Source organism: Aotus nancymaae, unplaced genomic scaffold (assembly GCF_030222135.1).
Source record: "Aotus nancymaae isolate 86718 unplaced genomic scaffold, 86718_ANA_hifiasm-v0.15.2.pri h1tg000053l, whole genome shotgun sequence".
Classification (NCBI taxonomy): Eukaryota; Metazoa; Chordata; class Mammalia; order Primates; family Aotidae; genus Aotus; species Aotus nancymaae.
In genome coordinates, this window is record NW_026988467.1 from 13,514,364 (window position 1) to 13,536,964 (window position 22,601).

The 22,601-nt window shown below is 55.5% G+C and overlaps 1 protein-coding gene across 1 annotated transcript; it reads right to left on the minus strand.

The window, feature by feature from the left end:
- Positions 1-1,498: 1,498 nt before the first annotated feature.
- On the minus strand, positions 1,499-22,106 carry ARHGEF19 (Rho guanine nucleotide exchange factor 19). Its single transcript, XM_012440193.2, has 16 exons — positions 21,881-22,106; positions 13,246-13,686; positions 12,545-12,829; positions 12,283-12,391; positions 12,129-12,205; positions 11,581-11,843; positions 10,808-10,968; positions 10,560-10,712; positions 10,167-10,296; positions 9,978-10,052; positions 9,708-9,797; positions 9,356-9,516; positions 6,773-6,931; positions 6,196-6,275; positions 2,853-2,957; positions 1,499-2,448 (listed from the first exon to the last, which is right to left on the minus strand). Exons 2-16 carry the CDS (start codon positions 13,655-13,657, stop codon positions 2,291-2,293), a joined length of 2,418 nt encoding a protein of 805 aa, XP_012295616.1. The 5' UTR covers positions 13,658-13,686; positions 21,881-22,106; the 3' UTR covers positions 1,499-2,290.
- Positions 22,107-22,601: the final 495 nt, after the last annotated feature.

The following is a 22,601-nucleotide window of genomic DNA, read 5'->3' on the forward strand; positions in this document are numbered from 1 at the left end:
AAGGGGTGGATGGAGCTTTTTGTACTATTGTTGCAATTGCTGTATAAACCTAAAAGTATTCCAAAACAAAAAGCTCATTTTTTAAAATCACATGGGGCATAGATGTCAGAAGCAGAATTCAAATTCCAGGCTGGGCCTGGGTACGGTGGCTCATGCCTGTAATCCCAACACTTTGGGAGGCCGAGGTGGGCAGATCACCTGAGGTCAGGAGTTTGAGACCAGTCTGGCTAACATGGTAAAACTCCATCTCTACTAAAAATACAAAAATTAACCAGGTACGGTAGCACGTGCCTGTAATATCAGCTACTTGGGAGGCTGAAGCAGGAGGAGCACTTGAACCTGGGAGGCAGAGTTTGCAGTGAGCCGAGACTGCACCACTGCACTCCAGCTTGGGTGACAGAGCAAGACTCCATCTCAAAAAAGAAAAAAAATTGGCCAGGTGCGGTGGCTCATGCCTATAATCCAGCACTTTGGGATGGCAAGACGGGTGGATCACCTGAGGTCAGGAGACCAGCCTGGGCAACATGGTGAAACCCCACCTCTACTAAAAATACAAAAAATTAGCTGGGCGTGGCGGTGCATGCTTGTAATCTCAGCTCCTTGGGAGGCTGAGGCAGGAGAATCACTTAAACCTGGGAGGCAGAGGTTTTGGTGAGCCAAGATCACACCATTGCACTCCAGCCTAGGCAACAAGAGCAAAACTCCATCTGAAATAAATAAATAAGTAAAATTATTTTTAAAAATTCAAGGCTGGGCATGGTGGTTCATGTCTATAATCCCAGAACTTTGGGAGGCTGAGGCAGGTGGATCACTTGAGGCCAGGAGTTTGAGACCAGCCTGGCCAACATGGTGAAACCCCATCTCTACTAAAAATATAAAAATCAGCTAGGCATGGTGGCAGACACCTGTAATCCCAGCTACTCAGGTGGCTGAGGCACCAGAATCACTTGAACTCAAGAGGCAGAGGTTACAGTGAGCCGAGATTGCGCCACTGCACTCCAGCCTGGCTGAAAATGACCTCCAAAAGATATCCGTGCCCTAGTCCTTGGAACCTGTGAATGACCAAAAAGTACAGGGGGATAGAGGGTTTTTGCAGATGTGATTTGAATTAAGGATCATGAGATGGGGAGATTATCTGGGCGGGCCCAAATGTAATCCCTTGTTTGTCAGAGGGAGGCAGAGGGGAATCTGATATAGACACACAGAGAAAGTAATGTGCAAACAAAACAAAAATAAATAAATACAAGGCAATGTGCCCGCGGAGGCAGAGACCAGAGTGATAGGGCTTCAAGTCAAGGAACGCTGCAGCCACCAGCAGTGGGAAGAGGCGAGGCGCCATTCTCCCCCAGACCCCTGGACCAGAGCAGAGCCCCCGGGTGTGGGCCCAGTGCTGCTCATTTTGAACTCCTGGCCTCCAGAACTGTGAGAGAAGAAAATATTGTTTTAAGTCACTCCGTTTGTGATAATTTTGTTATAGAAGCCACAGGAAACAAATACAAGAACTAATCAAATCTCTTTAATGAACTTAATCAAATCTCTTTAATGTTTAAGCCTGTTCGTATCTGACATTTTGTTACTTGCAGCCGAAAGCAGCCTAGCTGATACACAGTCATCCTCCTGCCCCTGGTCACTGTCTTACAGCTCAGAGGCCAACTCCAGAGAAAGGCAAAGCCCCAGTTTGGAGCCAGCTCCTTGCTCAAGCCAGAGTGCCGACCCCCTTCCTGGTCCTCAACTCTCCTGATGTTTAGCTGGGAAAACAGGACTGCCGGGATGGGCACAGCATCAGATGGATCACAGACTCCAAGCAAAGGCATGAGAGTTTATTTACAGACAAGACACAGCAGCCAGCACCCACTCGGGCCCTGGCCAGGGGAGGTGGTAGACAAGACCCCAGATATACATAAATATATATAGGTCCCAGCACCACCAGCACCAGGGTGTTCCCCAGCCAGGTCCCTGCCTGGGGAAGGACCAAGAGTCAGGCAGGATTGAGGGCGCAGAATGGAGAGGGCCCCAGTCCCTGCCAGGTATCAGTGATCCCCTCTTGTGGTCCCCATGTCGGAGGAAGAAACTGCCCTTGGCCTTGAAGTGTGGACACTGAGGAGCATGAGGACAAAGAGACCCTCTGGAGGTGCCCCCATTCCTGTGTCCAGCCCATGCCCTCAGTGTCAAGGCCACAGAAGCGAAGTGCCAGCAGCAGCAGCTTGGGGAGCAGTGGAGACACTGCAGGCCCCTCCAGGACCATCCAGGAGCTGGGCATGGAGGTGGGGTCCCAGGCCATGGCTGCCCCTCACACAGGGGCCTCCCCCAGTTTGCTGGTGGCACTCGTGACTCGCTTATTCTCACGGAGGTTTCGGAGGCGGGCACTGAGGCTGCTGATCTCTTCCACGTAGGCCTGGGGCACCCACCCCTTCTCACCATCTGCCAGGCGGACCCCTTCCAGCCAACCTAGGGACACACAGGCCAAGAACAACATCATCAAAGGGGCACCAGAGCCGGGCCTGGAAGGGAACACCTCAGCCCTGATGCAAGCTTTGTCTGCACCCTTGGGGCCAAAGTGACATCATCTCAGCATCTCTTAGCTCCAGGAAGGACCCTGTCTCTAGCTGTCTTGTAGATGAACTTCTGACCTGTTTATCCTGATATCCTCTGAAAGGGTATTTCCCACTCTCCCCCATCATTCTCAATCTTATATCTTTACAAGCAGGAAGTTCCTCCTCTTGTCTAACCTGATTCCCACATGCTGTGGCAGATCAACACTTGCATAACCCTTCCCTGTGATGTCTTAGCCATCTAGCTGTCTCCTGCCCACCCAAGCCCCATCAGGGAGACTTTCCCAGAAGACTTCTCACCGTCACTGGTCCAGGTCCTCACTGCCAGGATGTCAGTCTTCTCCAAGGTCAGCTCATCCGGCTGCAGTGCCTTGTATGTCCTAACACACTGAACCTGGGGACGATCTGACAGCCCAGGGGAGGGTCAGGGAGTCCCAAGGGCAGGATGGGCAGGGACAGGAGCATGGGTAGGGCAGGGAGAGGCGGCAGGAGGAAGTAAGTGGGTGGGAAGGTGGCCACTGAGGCTTTTATTCCTCTGCCACTCCCATGCCACAGGCCTATGTTCAAGACAGGGGTGCCCTCTGCCCACCCTGACCTATCTCCTCTCCTACCCGAAACACAAATGCGGGATGAATCCAGTCCCTCCCAGCTTCGGTTTCTGCCTCTACACCAGGGACTTTCCCCTCTTCAGCTCAAGCCAACACCTTGCTTTTTTTTTTTTTTTTTTTTGAGACCAAGTTTCACTCTTTTTTTTTTCTTTTTCTTTTTCATTTTTTAGCCCAAAGTTTTACCTGTTTGCTGTCAAAATGAGTTTCACTCTTGTTGCCCAGGCTGGAGTGCAATGGCGCGATCTCCACTTACCACCACCTCCACCTCCCAGGTTCAAGCGATTCTCCTGCCTCAGCCTCCCAAGTAGCTGGGATTACAGGCATTCCCCACCACACCTGGCTAATTTTTGTATTTTTAGTGGAGACCGGGTTTCACATGTTGGCTGGGCTGGTCTGGAACTCCTGATCTCAGGTGATCCGCCCCCCTTGCCTTTCCAAAGTGGTAAGATTACAGGTGTGAGCCACCGTGCCAAGCCCAACACCTTGCTTTTGACCTTCAGACCCCAATGTCCAACTGCCCCCAGATACCCCACACAAAACAGTAATGGCCCCGCAATATGCCCCTAACGTCACTCTGGTGTTCCCTTCGGTCCGTCCTTCCCAACTGGGATTCTAGCTGCATCACTCCCCTGTTTGAAGCCCTCCAGGACTTCCCACTCCTCTTAGAATAAAATCCAAACTCCAAGGAAAAAAAAAGAAAGAAAGAAAGAAAAAATCCAAACTCCTCCCTAGGCCCCAGAAGGCCCTTCACGGTCTGGCATCGTCCGCTGCTAGCCTCTGCTTCTCCCCTGAACTTTCCCTCCCTACTCGCTCAAAAAGCTCCAGCCACACCAGCCTCCCTGCTGTTCCTCACTCTAAGCTCCCTCCTGCCCCAGGGCCTTTGCACTGGCTGTTCCTTCTGCCAGATGCTCTTCCCCAGATCTTTTCATGACAACCTCTCCTCATCCTTCAAGGGTCAGATGTTAATTCCCAGGGACCTACCCTGACCACCTGGGAGTAGGGAGTTCAGCCCCAGCCCAGGTGGGACTCCTAGCTCAAGCCAGAGTGTTGACCCCCTTCCTGGTCCTCAGCTCTTTCCATTAGACAAGGTGGGCTGGTAGCATCAAAAGCCACAGACTTGGGGGCCAGACCTGGCTTGAATCCCAGTTCTGTCACTTACTGGCTGTGTGACCTAGGGCAATTTTCTTTACCTTCTGAGTCAAGGTTTTCTCAGATATGAAAAATGAAGCCAGGCGTGATGGCTCATGCCTGTAATCCAAGCATTTTGGGAGGCCAAGGCGGGCAGATCACGAGGTCAGGAAATCGAGACCATCCTGGCTAACACAGTGAAACCCCATCTCTACTAAAAATACTAAAAATCAGCTGGGCGTGGTGGCATGCGCCTGTAGTCCCAGCTACTGGGGAGGCTGAGGCAGGAGTATTGAACCTGGGAGGCGGAGGTTGCAGTGAGCTGAGATCGTGCCACTGCACTCCAGCCTGGGCAACAAAAGAGAAACGGAAGGAAGGAAGGAAGGAGGGAAGGAGGGAGGGAGGGAGGGAGGGACAGTGAGCCTACCTAGTAGGATTGCCATGAGGATTAAATTAGAATTAATGCAAATATAAAGCCCCCAGCCCTGGGCCTGGCCTATGGCAGATACTCAGTGGGACGAGTTCCTGTTATTTCCTTTACTACCTAAAGCTCAGCCCTAACTCCTCAGCTCAAAAGCCTCCAATAAGGCCGGATGCAGTGGCTCACGCCTTTAATCCCAGAACTTTGGGGCGTTGAGGCAGGTGAATCACTTGAGGCCAGGAGTTCGAGATTAGCCATGGTTAACATGGCAAAACCCTGTCTCTACTAAAAATACAAAAATTAGCTGGACGTGGTGGTGGGCGCCTGTAATCTCAGCTACTCGGGAGACTGAGGTAGAAGAATCATTTGAACCCAGGAGGCGGAGGTTGCAGTGAGCTGAGATCACACCACTGTACTCCAGCATAGGCGACAGGGCAAGACTCTCTCTAAAAAAAAAAAAAAAAAAAAATAGCAGGGCATGGCGGCAAGTGCTTGTAATCCCAGCTGCTACTAGGGAGGCTAAGGCATGAGAATTGCTTAAATCCAGGAGGTGGAGGTTGCAATGAGCTGAGATCGCGCCACTGCACTCTAGCCTGCGGTACAGAGTGAAACTGTAGGCCTGGCACAATGGCTCACACCTGTAATCCCAGCACTTTGGGAGGCTGAAGGAGAGGACTGCTTGAGCCCAGGAGTTTGAGGCCAGCCTGGGCCACATAGCAAGACTCTGCCTGCCTCTACAAAAAATAAAAATTAGCCAGGTGCGGTCTTGCATACCTGGGGTCCCAACTACTCAAAAGCCTGAGGCGGGAGGATCACTTGAGCTCAGGAGGTTGAGAATGCAGTGAGCCATGATCATGCTACTGCACTCCAGCCTGGGCAACAGAGCAAGACCCTGTCTCAAAAAAAAAAACCAAAAAACCCAAACAAACCTTCAGTAGCTCCCGAAGGCCACTCTAGGAAGGCTCTCTATGATCAGGTCACACCCTGGCTTCCCAGCCTCACTTCACACCCAAGGAGAAACCTTTATTCCCACCGGACAGATCCCTCTTCACCTGCTACCGCCACCCCCACCACCCCTCATACCCTGGCTCCGCTGCTTCTTATCCTGTTTGCAACTGACGCAAAGACAGAGACAGACCCGGGCTCTGCTCTCAGCTCTGCTACTTACTGACTGAGTGAACTTACGCAAGCCCATTTATCTCTGAACCTCTCTTCTAACTTGTAAGGCGGGGGTGAAATGGGAGGATATGAGGCTTTGTGATCTCCAGAATGCTGCCTGTGGATACAGAGTCTACCTGTGCTAGGTAAGTCCCATCCAGCCTTCGAGGTTCCTCGGAGCTACCTCTGACTGCCCCAGGCGTTAATCTCTCTCCCCACAGTCCTGCCAGAAACACAGCACCAAGGTTGGGAGGAAGGGAGGGAGGGGAGGGAAGGAGGGAGGGCTACGTGCGGCCCAGGGATGTAACCGGCGGGGTTCAGCTACTACCTTCGCCCTCACTGATGACCTCCTTGTCCTCCTGGGGGCTGGAGGGGCACAAGGCTGAGATCCATCGCTGCTTCTCACTTCTAGGGAAGGGGGAGGCTGAGCTGTCACAACACGCAAGGTGCAGCTGTCCAGGGCAGGGTGCTGAAACCAGGGCTGGGGGAGCTGGGCATGATCAGGCCCAGGACCCAGGTCATGTCTGCCCTACCCCGGGGCCCACCCCACAGCCCTGTTCCCAAGCCTGTGCTCCACCCAGCTCTGAGCATAACAACAGGCCCAGAACCCCCTGATGCCAGCCCTGCCTCCGTCCTGCCTAATGCCATGATCCTTAAGCCAGAGATAGCAGGATACAGAGGTTTACATCCAAGAGATGCCCAGAGGCTGAGGAGGAGGTGGCAGCCCCCCAGTACCACCTGCAGGGCGGGCTCCCCTGCTCTGGCCTCCAGCCCTGCCCTCTGCCCCTGTGTCCTGCCCAAGTCAGGGAAGAGCTGGGCACTTGGAGAGGATCGAGGCCAGGATGTCACAGGGGTGCCTGTCCTGGGGAGGGGCCTCCTCTCTCCCCACACCCAGGCCCACTCACTCCGTCCGGGCCCTCAGCAGGAACTGGTGCTTCGTGTGCTGCCCGTGGAGGAGCTGGAGGAGGAACACATGGCCAGGGATGCCCTGCAGCTTCAGGCTCAGGTCCCGCACCTGCAGCTCAGCCATCTTGGCATGGACGAAAACAGCAAACTTCCCTAGCCTGGAGGATGGGGGCGGGTGGGTCAGCCTGGCCTGGCCCCCGGCTCTGGGCATCCACCATCGGGACCAGGTGTGTTCTGACTGGAAGCAGGGAGAAGTGGGTGCCTGCCCCACCAGCTTCTCACAGGGTCCTGCTTCTGGATAGGGCACTGTTCTCCTAGCAGCTGGCAAAGTCCCCACAAGGAACCAAGAGTTCCCTGCTGGCTTGCTGGTGGAGGCTGGAGGTACTGGAAACCAGTCCCTGGGTCCCAAGCACACTTTCGACCTCTCTCTCTTTTCTTGTTGTTTGTTTGTTTTTGTTTTTTGTTTTAAGACAGAGTCTCGCTCTGTTGCCCAGGCTGGAGCGCGGTGGCATGATCTTGGCTCTCGGCAACCTCTGCCTCCCGGGTTCCAGCGATTCACGACCACTCTTGAAACCTCTCTCCCAAGCGTCTGTTCCGAAGAGCCAACTGGACAGCCCCCCTGCCGAGTATCTGCCTCCCTCCCAGTATATAAGCCCCATGAATGCTGAACCTTGTCTCTGCCACTGTGGCCCAGTGTCTGACACTGCCTGGCCCACAATTTGGGCTCAGTGAGTACTTGTAGGCAGGATGAATGGATGGGTGGAGAGTGTTCTATGGATGTCAACCTGTTCAACAAAACTCAGCATCAAACAAAAAACTCAGCTTCTCCCACTCCAAACCAGACCCCCTTCACTGTTCTCCCTGCCAGTGACAGACACCACCAGTTTGCCCGCGAGGAAACTCACATGTCATGCTCACCTCCTCCCTTTCCGTCCCCCCTACACCCACCTCGTAGCTATGACCTGTCTTTCCCCCTTATTGTCCCTGGAACCCGCTTATCCTGAAGCACCCTGCCACTTCTGGAGCATCTACGCTCTCCTGGGCAACTGCAAGACCCTCTGGCCTCTCCCCTTCCAGTTCATCCTTCAAATTGGCCAGGAGCAAAAATGTCATCCTTCTGCTTAACTCTCCATGGTCCCTGCTGCCTGGGAAAAAATCCAGCCTCTCTACCATGACCTTCAACATCCCAACTTCCCTCTGCTGCCCTGTCTCCTTTACAAATGCAGCCACATTAGGTTTCATTCCCCAAACACACTCCGCTCTTCTACACTGCCATGACTCTGCTGTACTCCTCCACTCAAGCTACCTCTCTATCTGGAAAACTCCTACTCATCCTTCAAAACCCAGCTCAAATGTCCCTTCCTCCATGAAGCTTTACTGATTCTCACCCCACACCAGGAACTACCATAGTACACCCTTCCACGAAAACCCTGATGATGTGGTTATCAGGATGTATTTTCACTGGTCCGAAAGCTCCTGTGAGCAGAAAACAAGTCTCATTCAAATTTTGTCCCTAGCACTGGCCTGCTACAGAACAGAGACTCAGTGACAATTTACTAAACGAACAAACAAATCAAGAATGAACTCTTCTTGCCAGGCCCGGTGGCTCAAGCCTGTAATCCCAGCACTTTGGGAGGCCGAGGCGGGTGGATCACGAGGTCAAGAGATCGAGACCATCCTGGTCAACATGGTGAAACCCCGTCTCTACTAATGCAAAAAATTAGCTGGGCATGGTGGCGCGTGCCTGTAATCCCAGCTACTCAGGAGGCTGAGGCAGGAGAATTGCCTGAACCCAGGAGGCGGAGGTTGCGGTGAGCCGAGATCGCGCCATTGCACTCCAGCCTGGGTAACGAGCGAAACTCCGTCTCAAAAAAAAAAAAAAAAAAGAGAGATGGGGTCTCACTATGTTGCCCAGGCTAGTCTTGAACTCCTGGACTCAAGGTATCTTTCCTACCTTGGCCTCCCAAAGTGCTGGGATTACAGGTGTGAGCCACCGTACCCGGCCCACATGTCCACCCTTTATCCCATGCACCTTATCCAGGAAGTCTTCTACCTCATCCCTCACTTATAATAATCACAGCTAATACTGAGCGAGTGTTTACTGTGAGCCAGACACAGTGCTGCCATCAGACAGAGCTGGCCTCCCACTGGCTCCCCTACCTACTAGCTCCATGATCTGACAGTAACAGAGAAGCCTATTTCCCGGGAAGGTATTTGGAGGATTAAAGGGAATGATCCACATAGCATGCCTGGCACAGTGTAGGTACTGAGTAAATGCTGGCTGCTAGCGTAGCTACAACTCAGGACAGAGCCGGGACTGCAGGGCCATGCTCATAGTCTCTGCTCTAACTGGCTGAAGCTCACAGCAGCTCCAAGTCCTCGGCACACAGTCTAGCCCTTGATTCTCCCTTCTGGAACACAGACAGGTCTCACATCTCTGCCTTGACTTCAGGAGCCTCCACCAAAGCCCAGGATGCCCTGGCAGCACACCCTGGCACAGGCAGGGACTCCCAGGCCCAGTGGGAGGGAGAAAGAGAGCCTGGCTCCAGTTTACCTACCCACCCCCGACTGCCCCGACTCACTCCTTCCGCCGGGAGAGCAGCAAGCAGTCATTAAAGAGGTGTAAGTAGACAGCCTTGCTGGACAGCTTCAACTTGGCAGGGGGTGCTGCAGGCAGTGGTGCCAGCTCGACCAGCTCCCCGTGCCGAACCAGCCAGCGGGCCTGAGAGATCAGCGGGAAAATCTAGAGGGATGGAACAGAACGGGTCAGGCCCAGGGGCACCAGGCAGAGAGCACAGGAGGGCACTAGGCGGAGCGCACAGGAGGGCAGATGGGAGGGTGTGGGCGGCGATGAACTGGCCTGAAGACCCCAGGGCAAGCAGGAAACAAGAGCTGCCCCTTGGGGTGACCATCCCACTGGCTGCAGACACACACCTTGCCCTCAAAGTGGATCTTCTTGCTCAGGTGGATGAGTTCCTCTGTCCTCTTCATGGACTGCACACTAGCATTGCACTCCTGCACCAGCTGTGGGGGGGGTTGTGGGGAGGTCACCTGTAGCCCCTCAGCCTTGGCTCCCAGAGCCCAGCCTCAGACTCTCGCCTGGGTACTGGAGACTCTGCCAGCTAGGAGCTGTTTTAGAGACATGCTGGGGGTCCGGGGGGCCTCAGGAGCCAAGCAGCCCCTGCCCTGCCCAGCCCAGCTCACCTCCTTGAGTGCGTTGAAGGCCTTAGTAGCCATGTCTTCGTCTTCAGAGCCCTGTGCTGTCCGCTTCAGGATGTTCTGGAAGGTGGGATCAGCATGATGCAGCAGGCCTCATGCTCCCCCGAGAGCCGGCCCACCCGCGGGTGCCTCCCCCTCTCCCAGCCCTCATTGCGGCCTGTGCCCTTGAGGTACCTCCACCAACATCTTGAGGCGAGTGATCCTCTGGAAGGGCAGGATGAGGAAGGAGGTAAGGGGCAGACGCTGGCACACGGGGGACTCCTCCAGGCGAGCCAGGATGCCAGGGAACCTGGGGTTCTCCAGGCTGGAAAACAGGAAGGGCTCTGGAATCACAGGTGGGCCTGAACTCCTGGGATTCACGACCCTGGCCATCGACGGGGTCCTCAGGTGCCTTCTCAGCACATCCTTACTGCCCCTTGGGGTCACATCTCACCTTATCCTGGTCACAGAGACCCTTTCAGGGACCCCTCCCCTCCCAGAGTCACCTTGCATCACCCAGTCCTCAATGCCTGCACCTGCCTGAGACTCCCTCCACGCCCCCGCCCCTTTCAGAGCCCCCAGCCCTACAGCAGGCGCTGGTAGGTGCGCTCCTGGTAGGCCTGGTTGGTGACATAGGGCAGGTAGACTCGGCGAAAGGCTGGGCAGTGCTCCAACACCACGTCGCACACGCTGAAGCGCAGCACATCTGCCTCCAGCCGCTGTTCCAGGTCCTGCAGGAACCTGAAGGGTCACAGCCAGGATGGAGACCCCAGATCTGGGAGCCGGCCAACCACAGGCTCAGTCTCCACCCAGGGCCAGCCAGACTACTTCCTCACCTCTCGCTGGTGCTCTTGACCTCAGGCAGTTTAGAAAACAGCCACTGCTTGTCCTGTGCCCCTAGACACTCGCTCAGCTCGGCAGAGCCCAGGAAGTGGCCCACAGCCACCGAGAGGCTGTGGATGTAGGAGGCCTCGGACGTGATCAGCTCAAACTTGGCCTGAGGAAGGGCGCACACGGGGTCGAAAGGGCCGGGCCAGTTCACCTCGGAGGCCCTGGCCTCGCATCCCCCGCCCCAGGATGCCACCTCTTTAGACAAAGCCACACCTCGTGTCCTCGCCCCTGCTCTAGTCTCACTCCTATTCTGGCGCCAGGCGCGCCAGACGACCCACCTCCCGCCGCGGGCAATTGTGCAAGCCCCGCTCAAGCCCTGGAACCAGCCCCTCCCCTTAGCCCCGCCCCGACGCGCTCTGCCCCGACCACCGCCCACCTCAGGCCCCGCCCCGGCCCCGGCCCCGCCTTTTCCCGGGCCCACCACGCGTTTGCGCTCCGAATGGCTCCGCCCCTCATCCGGCCCTGTCCTATCCTAGGCTTCGTCCCGCTGGCTCCGCCCCCTACCCTCAACCCGGCCTAGCTCCCCGAGCCCCCGGCTCCGCCTCGCTTCCAGACGGCCTAGGGTAGTCAGGTCCTAGCGCCCACCCTCCGCGCGGACAGTCGCGCCAGCACCTCCTTTCTGTGTCCCCCTGTGTCTCTAATGCCTGGGTTCCGGCTAAGTCCCTGGACCGCGTACTCCCGGCCCGCCCCGCCCCGTCGGACCCCCTCGTGCGCCCACCTCCTGCAGCTTGCAGTCCCGCAGGCTCAAAGTGGCCAGGACGCCGCTGCCGCGCACGTCGGGGATGTCTTGCCACAGCGAGAAGGTGGAGCCTCGCGCCGAGCGCTGTGCCCGGAAGGAGCTGCTGGGGGAGAGGTTGGCGCGAGGCGGCCCCGGCCCCTCCTCCGAGCCCTCGGCCTCGTCCCCCGGGCCCTCCTCCTCCCGCTGCTGCCGCCGCAGTTCGCGAGCGCTGGCCACGTCGCTGTATTCCTGATAGAGGACGGCTGTGGGGAAGACGGGCGGGCGAGGACCGTGGGGCGCTCGCCAGCCCCTGCCCGGCTCTTCCCCGGCTGCCCCAAGACCCGGCGTCACTTAACCTTTGCCGCCCTTCGGATATCCGGACACAGTGAATTCATTCATTCATTCATTACGTAAACAAATTGAGCACCTACTGCGTGCTAGATACCGAGAGTTCCATTCTCCGTTTCTCACTCAATCTCTACCTCCCAACTCTCCAAACCCCGTTACCTCCTCCCTGGGACCCCCTCCCATGTACAGTTAACACGTACAATTAAGGAGGAATCGAGACTGGCGCCGCTCGTTGGTGCTCCTGGACCCCAAAGGCAGCTCTTCCTGCATGTCTAGCCTACGAAAGAGAGAGCGTCACGGCCCTTCTTCGCCTGCACCCTGTCTCGGACCCAAGACCCAAGCGGGAGATGGTACCTGGGCTCGTGCCAACCACCATGGCCCTCTCTTGAGTCACCAGGGGCTGGCCGCGACACGCCGTCCCCACTCGTCTCTACACTTCGCCCCTCCATTCCAGATGCTTTCCCTGGAGAGGGCAAGAACTGAGGGTTAGGAGTCCAGACACTAGCCCTGGTCCCCGGCCCTGGCACCCTGACGGTCTCAGGCGGCCGGTGAGTGGGCATCCCCCACCCCTACCCGGCACCTAGCTGCTCTCAGGGCCCATGGGAGGAGCTGGTACCTTCCCGGACTGCTCCTGTGCCTGAGCCGGAGATGGGTGCCCTGGCTGCTGAATTCCGCCCCAGGCGCAGAGAAGAGTGCAGCCGGGTCATCAGCTCCGAGGCTGAGAATCGTCTCCGCTCAGGACCCTCGAGGCTCACTCGGGTGGACCCAGACAGTTCCAGCGGTCTGGGCTCCTCTGTGCTCAGGGCCTGCTCTTGCACTACCTGGCCAGGCTCCAGGAAGACAGGGTGGGCCTCAGGGCAGCCAGGGACCTCTTCACGCTGGTATACCCGCATCTTGCGCCCTAGGGTTGGGGGGCAAGGTGTGAGAGAATGGTCTGGGGTCTCCCCCAACCTCCTCCCTGCTGCTGCCCTGGCTCTGAGCACCTGGGGAGGTTCAGACGCCATGTCCAAGGAAAAGGGCCTGTGTTTCTGCTAGCATCTGGTTCCCATGGGGGTCCACGAGAGGGGTAAGGAGATCACAGGGCCTGACTGCAGTAGGCAGAGGGGCCAGGCTGCCCAGGATGGTGACTCCCTCACTGCATAACCTTGGACAAGTCGCTTGCCTTCCCTGAGCCCCGCTAGTCTCCTTATCACTAAAATCTACCACTTGTCCTGACTTTTGGGGGAACCTTGGGACATAAAGGTTAAGGAGCTGCCCAGTCCCTCCCCTATCCACCCCACTGTGGCACCCATACCCGCCTCCCCCAGGGTGACTCACAGGCAGACTTCTTCTCCGAGCCATGGCTGGCCCGGCGCTGTGGCTGTGGGTGCTGGGGACCCCAGGGTCCCTCCAGAGCTGGGGGCTGGGCACCAGGGCAATGCGGCCAGCTGCCAGCCCTGCTGGGCCGCATTCCCCCACTGGAGATCTCTGTATCTGAGCCTCCTGGGGATGATGGCCATGGCAACCCTTGAAGAGGGGCAGGGGTCCCCAGGGACCAGCGGCTGCCAGGAGCCCGAAGCTCCTCTGGGGCCACAGGGAAAAGGTCCAGACACACTGGGCTTGGGGGCTTCAGGGCGGGCAGCTCTGCAAAGGACAGACTCTCCTGCTGGCACACGGCTACAGGGCGGCGGGCAGTGCCAGGTGGCCCAGCCAGGTGGGTCTGGAGGGTAGCAGGTGGCCCACAGTCCATTCCTCCTTTGCTCTGCCACCCACCTGGGCCTGCAGAAGAGAAGATATCAGACCCAGACAGAGGATAGTGGGGCTGGCCAGTCAGCCACTCCCCTTGGAGGCCTGGACAAACCCCTGTGTACACTTGTGGGCACGCATCTGCACAAATACACTCACACGTCTAATTATATAGGAATAGCTGATACTTGCTTGACATTGCCTGAATGATAGGCCAAGCACTTTACACATCCTATCTCATTTAGTCCTCATAACAACCCTGTGGGTTGATGGTCTTATTATCCCCATTTTATAGGTGGGGAAAGTGAGACACAGAGAGGTTATTTGGTAAATGGTGGAGCCAGGATTCTAACCTGGCCATTCTAGCTTTCAAATCAGTTCTTTTAACCACCTTGTACCTTCTCCAATACACACTGACATGTCACCAGACATGCAAATACATACATTGTCACACGAATCCATGTCCCAATATAAACATCCACACTACATTTTCTCCCAAGTATAGAATGACACGTACACGTTCGTAGACACAGACATTTCAAACTCGGGCTCACACATTCACAGACACACACTTTTTTACAGGACCACATACATTCACACAGACACTTCCTCACAAACACGCTGACCCGTCCGATATTTACACAGGCACCCACGATTTCTCAACCTCCTGTCCCCTTCACACACACCCCAGGATGCACACACACCAGCCCACAGGTCCTTGCTTTGATGTTTCTTCCCCCAACCCCGACCCTCACCCAGAGTTGTGGCCTTCAGCACTGAGTGGTGCCCACACCCATGCCAAGCTGGCTGGGAGGGTCATGGACTGGCAGGCGGGCCACCACCCAGTCGGGGGCTGTCCCGGAGAAGTTCAGGGAGATGCCGCAGCCCCCAGGATTGGAGTAAAAGAGGGGTTATTCCCCACCCCAGCTTCCAGCCCTGGGTGGCCAGGCTGGTTGGGTCCTTTCTGGGCGGGATGTTATCCCTGGGAGGCAGCTTTCCGATCAGGACAGGGCTGATGATCTGAGAGGCCCAAGTCCCCACAGCCCTTGCCCTGTGGCCCTCCGCCGGCCTCCCTCCTGCAGCCCCTCACCTCTCCAGGCCCAGGCCCGCTTGCTGATGCTGTTTGGCTGCTCCGGCAGGGGAAGCCCTCTCTCTGCCCAGCCGGCTGGGGGAGATCCCACCCAGACAAAGAGTTTGATTCATCAAACCCTGTGGTGAGGCAAGCAGGGAGAGAGGGAGGGAGCAGGCAGCGGGCTGGGCGGGGGCCTACCCTAGCGTGGCCTCGCTGTGGGCAGGCCAGGCAGCCAGGACCCCCCAGAGGCCCCCTTAGGCCAAAGGGGCAGTGCCCAGCCTGGCAGGACCATGAAAGCCAGGAGATGAAGACTGAGAGAGACCTAGAGAAACAGAGACCAGTTAGCCAGCAACCCAGAAACCAAGACCCCAAAACACTCAAAAACAGAAAAACCACAGATGCTGAGACATTCAGGGACCCAGAGATGGAGACAGAGACACTGACAATTTCAGACCAACCAGATCCCCAGAGACACAGATGAAGCCCAGAAAAACCCGGGGAGACAGATGGACAAATATGTCATGCCCGTGGGCTGCCAGTCTAGTGGAAGAGCCAAAAACGAAAACAGTTACAATCCAGGTTGGCAAGAGCCAAGCCAGAGGAACCATCGGAGGAGGGTGCTGGGCTCAATTCAACCTGAGTATTCCAGGAAGACTTCCTGGAGGAGGTCATAGGTAAGTGCTCCACGGCTGAAATACCTAGTGCACTTACAGGAACGCCTTGGCCTGAACAGTTGATAGTGTCAGTCACTGCTGGAGGCAGGGAGAAGACCCAGTGAGAGACAGCTTGGTCTGTGGCAGGCCCCAGTCTCTCTGCATAGCTTCTCAACTGCTTCTCCCTGCTCCCTTCACCCCCACCGCCTGGGAGGGTGGGAAGAAGGGGACAGGTGCTCCAAAGCGGCCCTCTCTACAGCGGCCACTCTGGCTTGTACCGTCAGCCTCTGTCCCTCTAGCCTGAAGAGTGCCCATTTGAGCAAGTCTCCCTAAGCCTCAGTTTCCTCATCTGGCAAATAGGGTAGTATTTTTATCAGTCTTTCTCTAGACAGAAGGCGGCTCAGTCCTTTACACCGATGGGGAAGAGGAAGTAGCGAGGCTGAGACAGACATTACATTGCAGGAGTGCGTGGAAGGAGGCCCCTGCCCGCAGACAGGTCTCTTTCTCTGCAGGAATCAGGAGTCCTCGACACACAAGTCCTGCTTGCTTCTGGGGGCACACATATGCAGCATGTACACATGCCCCCTACCCCCTTGTATTTTGGGAGATTCTTGCATTTGGGTTCTGGAAGTCCCTGGAGGGCAGGGAAGGACCCTTCTTCCCATCATTTGCAGGGGTAAGTAAGCAAAACATTGAGACTTTGCAGCAGGAGCACCCCCAGTTAAGGCCTCAGAGGAGAAGGCTAGGTGATTGTGGAGAGAGGGGACGTAGAAGGCTTCTGGGGAGATGAAGCTGGAGGCAGGTCCCCAGCAGGGAAGTCAGGAGTGTGTCAGTCTCCACCTATGCTCAGGCCAAGGGGAATGAGAATGACCTATCTAGCTGCAATGCCAGCCGTGTGGCCCTCCAGGGATCTGGCCCACCCAACCTCAGTGTTGGAGAGCTAAGAGGGATAAGCTGGGTTCATATTATGTGTAGCTCATCTCTGTTAGAAAGAGCAAACAAAAACCTCAGAAAGAGAACTGGCCCCAGACAGCGGGGACATGACCTTCCCAAGGCATGATCTCTGGATAGAGACTCTAGTGTCTACTAGGCAAGGGCCATTGTGGAGCCCGAAGAGAATAACCCCCACCCAAGCTCCTAGGCCCAGTGTTGACACTGACCAGCTGTGTGGCCTTAGGCAAGTCATAGCCCATCCCTTGGCCTCAGTATTCCCATCTGTAAAGTGGCTTTTAAGGGACCCCACCACCACCTGATGCCCTCTCTAAGAAAGATGTCTCATCATAAATGTCTCTGGACCAAGAAGGATGGGCAGGGGCCGAGGAGCATACCCTTGGTGGGCACTGCTACAGGGGACGATGGGCTCACTTAGCAAGGCAACCAGAGAGAGTCCCTGAACACCACCATGGTCAGAGAAAGCGTTTCTGGCCTCCTGTGCCTAGCTTTTCCCTGCCCCCTCCCAGGTGCCCCTTGCCCTGCTGCCCAGAAGAGTGGGGACCCTCCCAGGGCCTCTCTGCCCTTGAAGGAATAAAGCCAAGGGGGAGGTCATGGCTGGAAAGGGGATCCAGGCAAGGTTTACAGAGCCCCAGAAGGCCACAGTGGGTCAGGGCCAGGATCAGAGACCAGGCAGGCAGCACAAAGGGATCCCTCAGGGGGGAAAACTGGCGGGAAGAGAATGGGATGGCTGGCACCCAGGTGGGGCCCTACCTCAGCCAGGGAGCTCCGTCCAGCTGCCAGCACAGTCCAGGGCTCCAGGGCACCCTGGGGACTCTGGGGTGGCAGCCAAGTCCTCAGGGGGCAATGTCAGCATGTCAGCATGGCCCCAGAGCCCAGCAAGGCAAGCTCCTGGGTATTGTGTGGGGCAGGGAGGGGGAGGTGAAGGAGGAGGGAACCTTGCAGAGAGGCAGCGGCTGTCTCAACGTGCCTGCTCCCCGCCCCCCTTCCCCAGAACCGGTTTGGCTAGTCTGGGGTACGAGAGGGGGGCTGGAACAATGGGAGTCCTATGCCAGGTGAGGCTCTAAAGGACCCTAGACCCAGGTCCTGAAGATGGGGGAGGCACTGCTTCTGCTCCTAGGAGACAGGTCACCACTCTTCCAGAGCTTCCCAAACATGAGCGTGCTCAGGGGACTTCCTGGAGCTGGGGGGCATCCTGGGAGCTTCACAGAGAACCTCCCAAGCCCTGGACTCCTTAGGGACCCTGAGAACCCCGATGACCCTCTCTGATCCTATTACTGCATCTATCAAAGGGGAACATTCATCCCTATGGTAAGGAGACAGAAATTAATCCTGAAAGTTGGTGATGTGACATCTGGCATCCTGGATGGCCTCTCTCATCCAGCACAGCCACTCCTTGCAAATGATCCATCCTTTCCCACTGCCTGGAATGACCTGCCTCACCATCTCCAGTGGCTGCCTCCACCATGAAGCCTTCCCAGACTACACCGATTGAGCCCTCAATAAATAAAGTCAAACAGCCAAGTCAAACCACTTGGAATAAGAATGGCCTGCTCTATGCCTGGCATGCAATCTTCCGAAGCCTGTGGAAGGGGAAGCTGCACTTCCCCTAATACCACCTGCCATCAGTTTGAACTCTCAGTATTGCCAGGCACTTAATATTAATATTCAGATGTGTAAACATACTCTACTCATGGAGCTAACTTATTGGTCACCTACTATGTGCCAGGCACTGTCCTGATCCCTTCACATGTATTTATTCATTTAATCTCTACCATAACCCTGTCAAGTAGATATTTATCAGATGAGTTCAGCTGTCCTTCGGTACCCTACGATCTGTGGGGAATCGGTTCTAGAACCCCCCGTACCAAAATCCATGGCTGCTCAAGTTCCTTATATAAAGTGTCATAGTTTTTGCTATAACCTATGTACGTCCTCCAGTAAATTTTATTTTATTTATTTATTTTTGAGATGGAGTCTCACTCTGCCACCCAGAGTGAGTGGTGATCACCATAACCTTTGCCTCCCAGGTTCAAGCAATTCTTCTGCCTCAGCCTCCCCAGTAGCTGGGATTACGGGTGCATGCCACCACACCCTACTAATTTTTGGATTTTTAGTAGAGACACAGTTTCACCATGTTGACCAGGCTGGTCTCAAACTCCTGACCTTTAGTGATCCACCCACCCCAACCTCCCAAAGTGCTGGGATTACAGATGTGAGCCACCTTGCCCAGCCTATTTTATTTATTGTCAAAAAATAAAATAAAATGTACTCAAGTGACAGGATCTCACTGTGTCATCCAGGCTGGTGTGCAGTGGTACAATCACAGGGCTCATTTGCATTCTCGACCTCCTGGGCTCAGGTGATTCTCCCACCTCAGTCTCAAGAGGGGACCACTGGCATATACCACCACACCTGACTTTTGTATTTTTTGTAGAGATGGGATCTCACCAGGTTGCCCATCCTGGTCTCAAACTCCTGGGCTCAAGCGACTCACCCCTCCTTGGCCTCCCAAAGTGCTGGGATTATAGACATGAGCCACCACACCCAGCCCTCCAGTACAGTTTAAATCATTTCTAGATTACTTATAACACCTTAATACACCTTAATACGGTGTAAATTCTATGTAAATAGTTGTTAGCCTGTAATGTTTTTTATTTGCATTATTTTTTTATTGTGTTATTTTTAATTTTCATTTTCTTTCTTTTTTTTTTAGATGCAGTCTTACTCTGCCACCCAGACTGGGGTGCAGGAGCACGATCTCGGCTCATTGCAACCTCCGTCTCCCAGGTTCAAGCGCTTCTCCTGCCTCAGCCTCCTGAGTAGCTGGGACCGCAGGTGCCTGCCACCACACCAGGCTAATTTTTGTATTTTTAGTAGAGATGGGATTTTACCATGTTGGTCAGTCTAGTCTTGAACTCCTGACCTTGTGATCCACCCGCCTCAGCCTCCCAAAGTGCTGGGATTACAGGCGTGAGCTACTGTGCCCGGCTTATTCTCATTTTCTGTGCATGGTTGGTTGAACCGAAGGATGCAGAACCCGAGGATACGGGGGCCACCTGTTTAAGAGGTTTGTACAAAAGTTAAGTCATGAGCATTATCGCTTTGAAATCTCTCATCAGTTCTATGAAGTCCCTATTTTACAGATGATATAGAGGTTCAAGGGATTAAATAACTTGCCCAGGGCCACACAGCTAATAAGGGGCAGGACTAGTATTGAAATCCAGGTCTGGCCGGACATGGTGGCTCACTCCTGTAATCGCAGCACTATGGGAGGCCGAAGTGGGTGGATCACCTGAGGTCAGGAGTCTGAGACCAGCCTGGCCAACATCGTGAAACCTGTCTCTACTAAAAATACAAAAATAGGCCAGGCACGATTGCTCACACCTGTAATCCCAGCACTTCGGAAGGCCGAGGCCATCAGATCATGAGTTTGAGGTCAGGAGTTTGAGACCAGCCTGGCCAACATGGTGAAACCATTTTTAGTCTCTACTAAAAATACAAAAATTAGCTGGGTGTGGTTACGTGCACCTGTAATCCCAGCTACTCGAAGGCTGAGGCAGGAGAATCGCTTGAACCTAGGAGGTGGAGGTTGCAGTGAGCCAAGATGGTGCCACTGTACTCCACCCTGGGACAGAGCGAGATTCTGTCTCCAAAAAAAAAAAATTAGCTGTACATGGTGGCGTGCACCTCTAATCCCAGCTACTGGGGAGACTGAAGTAAGAGAATCGCTTGAACCTGAGAGGCAGGGAGGCAGAGGTTGCAGTGAGCTGCGATCATAGCATTGCACTCCAGCCTGCGAGACAGAGCAAGACTCCGTCTCTAAAAAAAAAAAAAAGAAAGAAAAAAGAAAAGCAGCCCAGGTCTGTCTGATACCACCACCCACCTGAATCCTTCACCACTGCCTGGTACTGCCTCATCAGGCTTTTAGGAGGGTCTCATGGTGAAAAGTGTGTGAAAGTCTACGGGGGGCGTGTCTCGGTTGACCTAGCTAAACTCTTACTGTTATTCATACAGTGCAGGCTTGGAAAGCATACACAGTAGGACGGCAGGGGTTTCATGGCCCGTAAGACGGCGTTTGGCTTTTGTTGTCCAGGCTATAGTGCAATGGCGTAATCTCGGCTCACAGCAACCTCCGCCTCCCGGGTTCAAGCAATTCTCCTGCCTTAGCCTCCCAAGTAGCATTGCCACATAGTAAGGAGACACTGCACCGTGTGGGTGGGGACCAGGTGGTCGTGGAGAGGTGGTAGGCTGGGGCGCAGAGACAGGTTTATTGTCAGCTTCGCACAGAGGCCAGGAGACAAGGAACAAGGAAGCGGAGCAATGCAGGACAGGAGGTCTCCACTCCACTCCTACAGAGTGTTTGCTCTGGGCCAGGTAGGCTAGGGGCGCGGGTGCCTGCCTGAAATTCACAAAGCCGCTCAGCTGGATGTGGTGTTCATCCAGGGAACTCCTATTCTCTCATCCCAGCTCCCAGGCCGGCCTTGGGACACTGCACAGATGCGTAGCTGGAAGCCAGAGGACCCCAATAGGAGGAGCATCCTGGAGAACCTAGGGCCCTGTCTTGGAAGGGCAACCCTGCCTCACTCGCCCAAGTCCTGGACTTCGGGGACAGCGCTCCTGCTGCAACGAACAGAAAGCACAGCTTGGTCAGGCTGAGAAGGCAGGCGCTCCAGAGCAGGGACCCCCAACCCCAGCGTGCGGATATAGTAGAAAAGGGGGCGTTGCGGGGGCGGAGCTTAGTGATGCGCGGGAACAGGCGGAAACTACAGGAATTCAGCCAATCCCTCCAATGGGCGAGGCCAAATAAGGGGGCGGGGCTAGAGAGGACTGAGCTAAGGCCTGAGGACGGGCCAAGGGGCGTGGTCATTATGGTGGGGGTGGGACCGGGGTCCGCCTGCCTTGCTGACCGAAAGCAGCGCCTCCGGGTTGTCTGCCCGTGCCTACTTGGCCAGGTAGCGCTAGCGCTTTATCTTGGTAGCTAGGGCTGGCACATTGGGCACGAGCCGGGCGATGGGGTGCAGAAAGAACACTACATGCTGGGGAGAAGGGGACCAAAAAGAATGATTGACTTAGCGATCTTAACTTATGGAGCGCTTACCCAGCGCCAAACCCTAATCTGAGGGTTTTCCGGATATTAATTTATTTAATTTGCACAACTCTATGAGCTGGGAGTAATTTCTACTCTACAAGTGAAGAAACAGAAGCAGAAAGGAGTTGTCATTTGCCCAAAGACACAGAGGTATGATTTGAACCCCTTAACACTAGGAACCTTGTTAGGGGGAGGGCTTGTAAAAGAGCAAAGCTGGTGGGAGACTGCTTCCTCTCTTTTCTTCAGATCTCTTGCCAAGAGATAATGTTATTATTATTTGTGATATTAATTCATTGAGTACCTACAACGTGCCAGGCACTGTGCAAATGCTTGACACCGAACCTTCATAACGACCCTATGAAGTAAATCATATTATCTAATATATCCCCATTTCCAGCCGGTCGGCGGCAGAGCCTGAACTTGCAACCGAGCCTGTCCAAGACAGATGGCTGAGCCTACCTCGAAGGCGATAATGAAGCCCAGATGCACGGCCAGCAGCTTCCAGTAGAAGAGGGCGAGGTTCACCCGCGCGTCGCGAAAGGCCTTGTATCTGGGCTGCGGGATCCGGAAAGGCTCTCGGATCTCGACTCCGAACACTGCACTTCCTCCCCTCCTCCCACCTAGAATCTGGCCCTGTCTGTTCAGCTCGTACCCTAGCCGGCTCCTTGCATCTGTCTGGGACAGACTCAGCTCACTGCACCCCAAGCAGGCCCCGCCCCACCCGTCCACAGTTTCGGCTCCGGACTTCCCAGACAGGCCCCGCCCCTACCTCCTCAACACCCGCCCTCCCCAGACAGGCCCCGCCTACCAAAGCTCAGTACCCGCCCCTCCCAGGCCGCCGTCGCTTTCCAAGGCTCAGCGCCCTGCTTCCCAGACAGGCCCCGCTCCTCCCACCTCAGGGTCCCGCCCACCATGGCTCAGCGTCCCGCCCTCCCATGAAGGCCCCGCCCACCAAGGTTCATGGCCACGCCCCTCCTCCGCAGCCTGAAGGGTCTCGCACCTACAGAGTGTTTGCTCTGGGCCAGGTAGGCTAGGGGCGCGGGTGCCTGCCTGAAATTCACAAAGCCGCTCAGCTGGATGTGGTGTTCATACTGGTACAGGAGATGCGGCAGGAAATCCGAGGTGAAGGCGAGACGGAAGCCTGCAGACCCAGTGGGCCTTCAGGGCCCAATCCCTTAAC